Raw genomic sequence first — 11,105 nt, forward strand, 5'->3', positions numbered from 1 at the left:
TGGAGAAACGGCGGAAATCCGTACGGAAAACCCGTACGGACGTCCGCACCAGAAACAGATTGTGTGTGTGTATATATATATATATATATGAAACGTTATGTACTGGAAAAGAATACATTGATCTCCCACATGAATGTTGAATACATTTTCTACAAACTTTTAGTATTCATTACTTTAATTTCTTTTTCTTTTTCTCAGATTCATTATGTAAATCTTAAGCAAACATACTGGCAATGCCAATAACAAGGAGGCACTGTACATTCTCAAGGAATCTGTTGAGTCGATTTGTGGAAAATTTCATGGGTGACATATATAAGAGAACTACAATTTGGAATATGACTCATGATAATATAAACTAAATCCAAAGCCATAGCTACAAGCACAATAAGGAAAGGAATAAAAAATCACATACCTCACATTTGGCAGGACAGTCATGACTTTCATGAACTCTAGGACACCAATCCAATGCCCAAACAGGCCCTCCAACATACATCACAAAGTCTTGGCTGCAGGAAACCATAGAATAAACATTTCAAGGCACATATCAACATATTTCAATGCATAAATTCTTAAACGTATCTCATAGCATAAGTTCGAGATATCTTTATAAAGAACCAAAAATAATAATGAACTTCATTGAGTTCAGAGAGAAATAACTAAAATCAGTACTATAGGCCTTATGATAAGCTCAATTCAAGTACCTCAACTCTGGAGAGGATGTGTCCCACGCCTCATTCTGCATCAACATGTAAATCAATCTAGTTAGATCATATGAGCCATTCTAACACTACATTCTAAAAATGTGAATAGCCCAGGATACTAAAGGCGCAAAGATGAAACCTGTGGAACAGATGCAGAGGAAAACTGCCGCAAGTTTATCCCACTGATAACATCCTCCTCATTTGGGCTTCCTGCTTCGCAAGCGAATTGAACATCCCTGGGTTCATACTTAAAATCTGCCCACTCCCTTCAACAATCACACTCAACTCCATAAACTCTTCACAACCATGTGGGTTTATAAACACAATCAAACTTTGATTCTTAACAATATGATTACAAAAATTCAACAAAGAAACGAAGAGAGACTGTTCTTAATGTTTACCAGAGGAAAGTGGTGGACGATTGTAAGCGTTGAAGCTCGGTCTCTGGCAGCAGCTCATCTTCGGCTTCACCACAGAGCTCAGAAATCTTGTGCATGACTCTGAAGTGATTCTCCACTGAGTCATCGAACATGGAAACACTAACCCTAGGAGGGCCATTTCTCGAGTTTTCCGGCTCAACAGGAACAGGCACCGGCTCAATTTGAACCGGCTCCGCCCCTTCCGGTGCCATTTGAACAGGCTCAGTTGCCTGGCTTGGTCTCTTGGCCAACTTGGTTTTCCTGCGCTTGCGACCCAACAGAACCCCAAGGGGAGGTTCCACTCCCTCTTCATTTATATCTCCCTCTCTTCTTCTTTGACAAGTATAGCTTTTACTCTATTTGTTTCAGGATCCGGGTTCAAACCCTACACCGGTTTGGTTACGGGATCAGTTAGAGGTTGAACCCTACATGCCGCCTTAAAAATCTTCGAATTGAGACTACTAACTAAACCAAACATGGAGATTGAAGCAAAAGGAGTATTTTTCATACCTGGGAGTCAAACCAATTCAGTCGGAATTGGCCGGAATCGTCCACAGTCGCCGCCTGCAAGGAGGAACCTCAATCCACCTTCCAACTGCAAGGAATGTGTTTAGAAGGAAGAGAGCTTCCAGAAAAAGCCACCATCAAGCTCTGGGCTCGCCGGAAACATAGTCCAATCTTCTGTACCTAATTCATCAAAGCACGTAAGGAATTCCCAGAGACAAAGTTCCTTGCATCCTGATACCCAACAATATCAATTGGATATCTGTAAACCAATCCAGTATCAAATTACTAGAATAAAAAATAATAAATATTGCATGACAAATCTGAAGGAACCAAAAAACAAAATTCTAAATCAAATACCCAGATAACATATTCATGGTCTTCGTTCTCAGAGCAAAACACAATACTGATCTTAGTTCACAATACTGATCTTAGTTCATGATTTTGATTACCCATATTCATGATATTCGTCAATAGTAAATTTATATTGCTCATAGACCCAGATACCCAGATAACTTATTATATGCTACAACTCATATCCGTAAAACAAAGAGCAAAATTATTCTCAAAATTCATCAAAATCAAAGAAATTGAAAATGAAATAGACACAAAACTAACCCTATATCAAATTGCCAAGCAGCCTTGCTTGATTGAGGCTTAGATGTCGAACCCGGATGAGAGGCGTGGTGATGCCATTACTAGATACACTCTCACACTGCTGAGCATTTCTACAGGAGCCAAGTTAAAGCTAAACACAGTCCAAACATTTGTGAATTCAAAGGCCTCTGCTTTACCATTCAAAGCTCTATTTTGGACTATACTCAAAACGAGGGTTCTTCTTTATACTGAATGAAGATCAAAGGGTTTTTCATTTGGACTGAACTGATCAAACACATCTAATTCGGCTTCTTGTTGCGGTTTATGACCAATATCTGACACAGACAGGGCAACATCAAACACATCAGAAAATGGGTTCTTTCTTGCATGACTGTAAGTGTCCTGAAAATGCAATTTGAGGCACAGTTTAAATGTTATTCAATGATCTGATGAAAAGGGTAAATAGAAAATGAGTTGCAGATTGAACCTTGCCACAATTTTCAATAAAAATCAAGGATCAAATGAAAAGGGTAAGCAGCAAGTGAGTTAAACATTGAACCTTGGCACAATTTCCAATACAATTCAACAGTGAAATGAAAAGGGTGAGCAGCAAATGAGTTAAAGATTGAACCCTGACACAATTACAATTCAACAACGAAATGAAAACGGTAAGCAGAAAATTGCCATTGAGTTAAAGACCAAGGCACAAGTTGAGTAATCGATTCAATGAAAAGGGTAAGCAGAAAATCACTTAAAGATTGAACCTTGCCACAATTTTCGATACATTTCAACAATAAAATGAAAAGGGTAAGCAGAAAATCACTTAAAGATTGAACCTTGCCACAATTTTCGATACATTTCAACAATATAATGAAAAGGGTAAGCAGCAAAAGTGAGAACCTTGTGAGGCTGAGCAAGTGGTCTTGGTCTTGGGCTTGTTGGAGACCTGATGATGATGATGAAGATGAAGAGAAGAGAGGCCAAGAGTAGCGCAAAGGAGCAAGCTTTCAAGGCATTGGAAGGCGGCAGAGTCCATGAGTATAACTAGAGGCCACTGTGATCTTTCTGTCTGTGATTTCAGGACTGCTCTTGGATCAACAGAGCATAGGAATCAAAGTTCATTAAACCTTTCAAAGTATCAATCTTTTTTTCACCTTGCCTCCACCTTTTAACTTTTAACCTTTACTCTTCCCAATCGCATAGGTAAATAAATCCCAAACGGCGTCGTGCGATGCCCCTCGTAGAATAAAGAAAAAAAAATCTTTAGTTCTGTCAAAACCTAAGGACTACCTCTCTCTCTCTCTCTCTCTCTCTCTCTCTCTCTGTCTCTGGCCTCGACGGTGACGCCGTAATTGGTAAGTTGAATTTCTGGGTTTTCACGTTTCATTTCTTTCAATCGAATATCTGGGCTTGCTCTCTTCCTTGTTTCAAGAACTATATTCTATATAATGCCATTGAAATCTGTTTTTCATGGGTTTTGGTTTATAATCGTTATTGTTATATGGTGAAGCCAAGTGCTTTGCATTTTCAATTACAGCGGAGATGCGCTTATTGGAGTTGGATTCTACTTTGGTTGTTAGTTACATAGCTTCTGGTTTGAGTAGAGTACTTAGGTTTTGAAATTAAGAATATAAGAACTTAAAATTCCAGTTAGGGAGAGATTAAACAAGAACATGGAGAGTTAATAATGTGTTTATCATATTTGCAAGTTCTCAGTTCTTGAAATGTAGGTGTTTCTGGTTTCTATTGGATTCTGTATCTAGTTTTGTGGGAGTTTATTTCTTTGGCTTGTTGGACTTTTGTAAATTTGTGTTTCTGTTGAGAGTTGTGCGGCTGGTTGTGTTTATCTGCTAGATATTCATCTGATTTCGATTGTAATCTCTTTGCATGGTGTTATAGGCATTGAGTTGGAGCAGCAGTAATGACAACCAGAATATGCGTTGCGATTCGATCTTTTGATAAACACCCCTTGGGACTTCCAGCTTGCGCGCGGAGGGTTCGGTTGCCTGACACACGAGTGTTATATACTGTGCTACGATCGCCTCATGTTGATAAGAAATCCAGAGAGCAGTTTCATATGATAACCAAAAAGCAACTTCTGGTCATAGACACAAAAGCAAATGAGTTGCAGAAGAAGTTCTTTTGGTTGAAACGCCAGCGTATACTTGGAGCTCAGTATGAAATTATATTCAATACCAAGACCCGTTTGGATAAGGGAAAGCTCCAGACTTTGCTTAATAAGGAAACTGAAACGACTCCTACAGCAGAATTGGGGTAAGATGTTCTTTACTACATCCAGTCACCTTACGTTTTCTATTTAACTAGAATGTGATTTTGAATTGTATACAATGTGATATGTATTTGTACAGTTTTGGTTGCTTTCTTAACAATTTTGTCAGCAAGTTGACTCATTGAAGGTTAAATTTGAAGGCTATAATCTGTTCATCTTTTCTTGGTTAGAGTTGATGGCACTTAAAAATCTCAAAATCATTTACTGATAGGGTGATTGGCCATTCATTAGTCATTATACTGCATGGTTTTACGGAAGGTTTATATATTTCAAAATTGAGCTATGAAACATACTTCAGAGCTGATTGGCTTCAAGTTACATTAGCCATGGTACTGATCGGTTTCATGTACAGTATATATTTCAAACGTGAGTCAAAGAGATAGTTTCTTTCAGAACTGATGAAATAAACTTGATTTATGTACTGTGATGAGGGCTTTGAAGGACCAATTTTCACTCATGTTTAACTGGAAGAATCAGCTACCCTGTCTTGAACCATCTGCTTATTTGTCCTTAATTTTACCAATAAATAGAGATAGATTGGACCATAATGGTCATCCGCCCTTGTTTTTTTTTTTTTTTTGTCTTTTCTGGGTGTAACCATAGATATTGTGTCTGAATCTTAGTTGATCAATATCCATTTGTCATATCAATTACTGTTGTTATCTGTGTGATACGATTGAAGATACGATGCATTCAATTGAATAATTTAGTGGACATTTCATCCGTACTTTTTAATTGTTGATATATCATGAACTCATATTTAATTGTCATGTATAGATATGCATCTAGTTAAGTTGGAGACTTGAAAATGCATGTGGTCAACTCAAAAATGAACTTAAATTTACCAGTTCTGCATCACTGATGGTAAAAGCCTAGAATAGAGGACACAAACAAGATTTTAAAACAATGATTGACACTTTTTCTTTACTGTGTATCTGTGTGCATCTCCAGGTTGAAGTCTATAATTTCCAGTTGAAAAGGTGTCTCATTGTACACACCATCAATTGTGTAGAAGTTGACGGCAATGGTCAGATTTATCATTGGAGAAGTCGTCAGTTTGCCTCATAGATCTAATGATGATACCAAAGGATTTCAGTCATTTCATGAGAATTTAGTTGCAAGGAACATTAATTATTATATGTTTGTAGACTTAGCGAATGGGTGGTTAGTTTTTATGTAAAACAACTTTTTTCGCTTCCATGAAATAAGGTAAGCATCAGCATTGCAATAGCCTTGTCAGCCAGAGCGTTGAAAATGATGTCTGCAACTCATATTCACATGTTAAATTAATTGTCATACTATGTGGTCATGCCAAAGTTAGTAAGAAAGAGATGATGAACAAATCATGTGATTGAATTGATTGTGAATTTACGATGCTCATCCTATCGTTGATTACATATTATTTACCAAGTTTGTGTAAGAAGAAAGTGCAGTTGGTGCAGTTTTAAATCTTGACAAAACAGATCGAATCGAATACCGAAATCTCAAAGGTCATTTGTGGGTTGTTTTTCTTTGGTTCTTCAGGCAGAGTGTACTGGCCTAAGTCTAGGTTTCTTTGGTTCACAGGGTCTCAATTCTTGATCTTCTTAAAAAAATAAAATAAAAATAAAAAAATTAAAAAAGTCTTAATCATGATGCTTCTATATGGAGCTCCTTTGAGGTTGAAGGCTTTGTATGCAACAATTGAGACATCTAGTTTTATAACTTGTATTTGTTCGACTGTACATTTGAATCCCAAACTAACCTTTGTAATTTAGACCTGACAAGCCGCTGAACAACCTTGTACGACTTAGGGTTTTTGGAAAGATGTTTGCTTTATACACAAGACAGACATATTCCTCAAACCCAGGTTGGAGAGGTCTTTGCTACTTGAGCAAAAGCATAATAGCCTGATATAAGCAGCACTTTCTGTGCGAGACAGACTTGTTACAATTGGTATATATCAAACTAATTGCAGACACAATTCATGACAGATCAAAGTAATATACTAGGAATCAAAACTCTTATATTTATTTTTACTTCAAATTGAAAACCCTAAAACTCAGTTATTATTACTAACAACAACAACAGCAAAGCAAAGCAAACGTATTTGGATCGTTTTGACATGGTTTTAGCTATTACCATACTTCTGAAACTCCCACTCGCTGTTGTCCAAGGGACAGACCTGACGATTCTTGAGCCATCGGCTAATGCAGTGGAAGTGGAAGGCATGGTTGCAACTTCCCCAAGCCACCGTGCACTCGTCGCTCGTCACACTCTGCTGGTTGGCTTGGCACTCTATGCACAGCTCCATTATATGGTTCCTGCAGATGGCGCAGTTCTCCACCACAATATCCCACGCCCACATACTCACTGCGCTCCACTTCTTCATTTCAAATCGCTTGTCGGTCTTCTTCTTCGAAGGACCAACACCTGCACCTGCAACACCACCGATCACGTCCACCATCGTCACGTCAGAGTCAGTTGTCATTGATTAATTTCTAGTAAGAAGGAGATCGACTTGCACGTCTTGGAATGAAGATGCAATACCAAGGTGTGGCAAGGGGTCTTATATATAGATCAGGCACTCACTCATGATCGAATCCTATCTAGGATACAAGTCCTAGAATGTCTCTGTAGAATCTTCTTCTTAATCACACTCCTAATTGTAGGCTTTCTTTAATTGGTTGTTATCCTTGAATATCTCTATTTGGTTGTTAGATAGATAAAGTTTATATGCCTTTTGAGCGAAATTATATCTACCAAATATACATTTATGAGCACAAGGATCAAATTTCTATGTGTTGGGGTGTACATTAGTGACATATGCAAGACAACCAAAATCCTGAATATGAGAATATTGAGAGGCGAGAGCACGTTGAAGTATTGTTTTAAATGGAGATTACGTAGTTTGGGGCAGATACTGATAGTGTTCTTACGCATGTTATCTGGTAAACCACCCACACCTTTCTTACATTGTTTCTGCTTAAATAAAAGGTTCATATTATTAGATGATGCCGGCCGGAAATATAGCTAGAGATTACAAACACCAAGGGCATGTTTTCCTACAAGGAATGGAATATAGATGTGTGGGAATGATTACGGGATAAAAGAATTCTTGTGTTTACTTGCTTATAGTGGAATCACTGGAATGAGAATTGTTGTGGGTCCCACCTTCAAACCCGGAGTTGATTCATTGATGACCCGAATTTGTAATACCAAAGGGAGATGTGGGTTTAAGAATGATACCAACAGAAATGAACATTTTGTACTCAAAATATCCTCACATAATTTCAATAACCTCAAATTACCCAACCCTTGAATATATAGTTTTTATTGTCATTAGAACATCAGAACATTGAAAAGAAATTTATGTGCACGATAGGCTTGTATAGAAGCTGTGTTTGTACTTCTAGTGATTGATGATCGGTTGCATCGAATCACCAGGTTTCAAACATATATATTTGTTCCTTGATTTGAGGTCTCATGTAGGAAAGTAAGTATCAAAATTATATCTTCTACATATGAATGTTGGTTCTGCAACCAAAAACACCCTCTCAACTCTTTCAATTATACGTACTCACTACATTCACAATATTTGATAGTTATAGTGATCAAATAAGCATGTAGAAGTACCATGAAACAGTAATGTGGTTATGGAGATGCACTTACAAGTTGGTGCTTAATCTTATAAAAAAAATATTAAAAAATAAAAATAAAAATAAAAAACATACTTTTTTGTTTGTCAACAAAAGAAATACGTGACGGACTTTTTTTAAGGGTAGTTTAGTAATCAAATTAGTTTTAATTCCAATTCTATACGGTAAGTAAACAACATTAGTCATACTTAATTCCATTCATGTTCTAATTTCATATGATAAGTAAACAACTCAATAGAATTGAACTCTCCACATACTATTTCATTTCGTCTCTCATTCCTTCCTTTTTCCATTCCTGATAAAATCCATTCCAAGTAAACGTGCCCCAAAATATGAGAGTATAACGGGTAAACAACCATACTCATATATCGGCACAACTTGCATATTGCAAGCTTAATACAAACTACATATAACCTCGCCCTCTAAAGCGCGTTACACCTAAACCTCTCACCTTTCACAACACATCATTGTGTCACAAATAAAAGGTATAGAAGCAACCCAGAAGACTAATGAAGTTATCGTAACAAGTATTAGGCTAGGAAACAAAAAACAAAAAAACAAAAAATTTAAACTAAAGCTAACTCCAATCTCGTGGGAGTGGAATAATAGCTACCTCAACTTCCTTCTTCAATTGTTCGAGAAGATTCTTCTTTGAAGACTTCTTCTTTTCTATGGGATCCTTCTTCCATGCTCCAGCAGTTCCATATGGCATCTTGTTCTTGATACCTACTGGATGTCCTCTCCTTCTCTTTAGGCTTTCCTTGAGAGACTGCAAAAGAAGCAAACACATTGTGCCAACATCAATATTTTGTCTTCCCACTGCTAGACTCAGACGAGACCGCTTTCAAGAGATGCAGTGTCCCTCAATCCTCTTCCTTCTTTTCCCTGTAATTGGAGAACAATGCTGATGTTTTTCTCAATCATAATTTATTTTTTATTTTTCTGGGGTATGAAGGAATTCCTAACAAAGGAACTTGACGTAAAGGATGCAAAAGTTGGAGTTACTCCATTAGGAATTTGTGGTCTAAGATTGTTGTTGGAGCACCCTATTGACTCAGTGGAGTCACTATATTGGCAAGAAAGGCGGCTGTCACCAAACCTAGAGGCAGATTTGTGATCGTTGCTACCGAAGCATCCCCCTCCAGCGGCTTGCCAAAACACGAAAGTCCAATATGGGTGATGAACACGACAGTCCAAAGATCTTATTATACTTGAATTAGATGACTTTCTCAACCTCCACATCCTCGTGAGTGAACAATCGTTCCACCAAGATAGGCTTTCCAAATTCGATCTTGACCTTAATTTTCATATATAATCTGATTCTTCCAAGCTAGCAACCTGATACTATTCCTTCACCTCTCCTAGTGTACTTCCCACCATGAGCACCAAATGTTCAGACAAGATCGGAGGAACTTTGAGCAAGATGATGCAATAGGAGAATTTCACCAGAGGTACCCCATCAACTCCATCATATTCAGCTAGGGCCATAGACACACGGTTGAAGCTCCAAAGGGATCCATGCCAAACCTTAGTTCGTTCATTTAGATCAAAGAATGTGAAAAGAACTCATCCTCCATCAACCGGTTTAACTCATACATTGTCATTGAGATTCCATGAGATCCTTTGTTTTAATCTTGGGCAGTGAGCAGTTTGCCAACCAAGAATATCTCTGTTTGTCAGTCATTTTTCCATCTGTTAGAATTTGAGCCTCTACTTTGTATTTTGAACAAAATATGATCAAGATCGATCAAGATCAATTTGCTGTATCAAATGAGGCAAGATCAATTTGCTGTAGGAAATGAGGTAAAAGAAAACATGGATGAACTTGAAGCAAAACGTAGCAGCATCTTTTCTTACTTATAGAATTCTTAAGGTTACACAGCTAAATTAACCCTTATATAGGTGCAAAATAACATTCAAATTATCTTAATAAACTATATTATAATTGTACTATAGATACAAATATCTATACAAATATCTTAATAATCTAGATCATAAACAGTAAGACAAAATATCTCATCGCAGCGAGTCGCCACAGTAGAGTCTCCAGCGAATTTGCACTTCAGCTTCCCCGCAGTTAAGTATTTCTTGCTGCTTCCTAGCATGTTGACTAAGGAAAGCATAAACTTCAACACCATCGACAGTCTTAGGTTCACATCTTATTTCCCCTCACACGCAAAAGCGAGAGAGGATGCAAGTCTTGCAGCCATGGCATCAATTACCTCCATCTCAGTAGGTGGAGTCGCTTGTCGTTTCTCGTGCAAGAAATCCATAGCCCTGGGGTTTAGATTTTTTATTTGATTTTGTTTCCATATATGATCCATACCTCTTTTAATTTGCACAAACAATCACCTTCTGAAATTCTTTTACTAAAATTTCTCAATTATAGTAATTTAATTTACTTTTTTTGGTTGTTTATATATAATTTGTTACTAATCATTGGGCATCTTCAACCTTTGACTTAAAACTTAAACCCAAATTCAAATTTCAGTACCCAAACATATATTATTCAAATAGGTTTTGCATCTCTAACCCATAGAACCTAAATTTAAACATATTTAAATAATTTATAATTTATATTATTATTTAATCATAATATCAATTTATTCCTCATATATAAATTAATAATGCACAAGGACGTACTATATATACTCCACTGAGTCCACTCGGATCACAAAGCTAGGATTCTTCATAACTAGTTGACTCATAATAGGATGTTGTTTAGGTAAATCATTTTTTGGGACAGTTTGGATTATGGCTGGGTTGGAGATGATATTTTGCAAAAGCCAAATTTATTGAACATGCCCTTAGACAAGCACACAAATTTGATCAAAGAGCTTGTAGTTACATATAGGTTGCTTTTTCGTATGGTCAAAAATCTTACAAATTGTAGACTTTTAAAAATTGCCTTCAAAAAAATCCAGGAGGCTTGAAAAAATCAGAGCAAAACAAAATT

The 11,105-nt window shown here is 37.0% G+C and overlaps 2 protein-coding genes and 1 pseudogene across 3 annotated transcripts in view; 1 reads left to right on the forward strand and 2 right to left on the reverse strand.

The window, feature by feature from the left end:
- The window catches only part of LOC101307162, an 11,321-nt pseudogene extending 8,058 nt beyond the window's left edge, over positions 1 to 3,263 (reverse strand). Inside the window, exons 1-7 of the transcript XR_185345.1 lie at positions 3,122 to 3,263; positions 2,243 to 2,556; positions 1,631 to 1,807; positions 1,103 to 1,505; positions 841 to 967; positions 702 to 736; positions 413 to 506 (exon numbers count right to left, since the gene is read on the reverse strand). The product of XR_185345.1 is annotated as an uncharacterized LOC101307162 (transcript). The remainder of the gene's footprint in view (positions 1 to 412; positions 507 to 701; positions 737 to 840; positions 968 to 1,102; positions 1,506 to 1,630; positions 1,808 to 2,242; positions 2,557 to 3,121) is intronic.
- Positions 3,264 to 3,505: 242 nt separating this feature from the next.
- On the forward strand, positions 3,506 to 5,920 carry LOC101314989 (ribosomal protein S10, mitochondrial-like). The gene is made up of 3 exons (XM_004307089.1): positions 3,506 to 3,576; positions 4,121 to 4,495; positions 5,463 to 5,920. The coding sequence occupies exons 2-3, from the start codon at positions 4,143 to 4,145 to the stop codon at positions 5,485 to 5,487; spliced, it is 378 nt and encodes a 125-aa protein (XP_004307137.1). The 5' UTR covers positions 3,506 to 3,576; positions 4,121 to 4,142; the 3' UTR covers positions 5,488 to 5,920.
- Positions 5,921 to 6,621: 701 nt separating this feature from the next.
- Positions 6,622 to 6,957, reverse strand: LOC101307444 (RING-box protein 1a-like). The gene has a single exon (XM_004308562.1). It carries the CDS (start codon positions 6,955 to 6,957, stop codon positions 6,622 to 6,624), a length of 336 nt encoding a protein of 111 aa, XP_004308610.1.
- Between the last annotated feature and the right edge of the window lie 4,148 nt (positions 6,958 to 11,105).

This window comes from Fragaria vesca, linkage group LG7 (genome assembly GCF_000184155.1).
Source record: "Fragaria vesca subsp. vesca linkage group LG7, FraVesHawaii_1.0, whole genome shotgun sequence".
Classification (NCBI taxonomy): Eukaryota; Viridiplantae; Streptophyta; class Magnoliopsida; order Rosales; family Rosaceae; genus Fragaria; species Fragaria vesca.

What these genes read in the sequence shown, in the direction of transcription:
- LOC101307444 (XM_004308562.1), bottom strand. Translation starts at nt 6,957, where the DNA reads ATGGTGGACGTGATCGGTGGTGTTGCAGGTGCAGGTGTTGGTCCTTCG.
- LOC101314989 (XM_004307089.1), top strand. Translation starts at nt 4,143, where the DNA reads ATGACAACCAGAATATGCGTTGCGATTCGATCTTTTGATAAACACCCC. An exon ending in ACTCCTACAGCAGAATTGGG is followed by an intron (nt 4,496 to 5,462) that starts GTAAGATGTTCT and finishes GTGCATCTCCAG; the next exon opens with GTTGAAGTCTATAATTTCCA.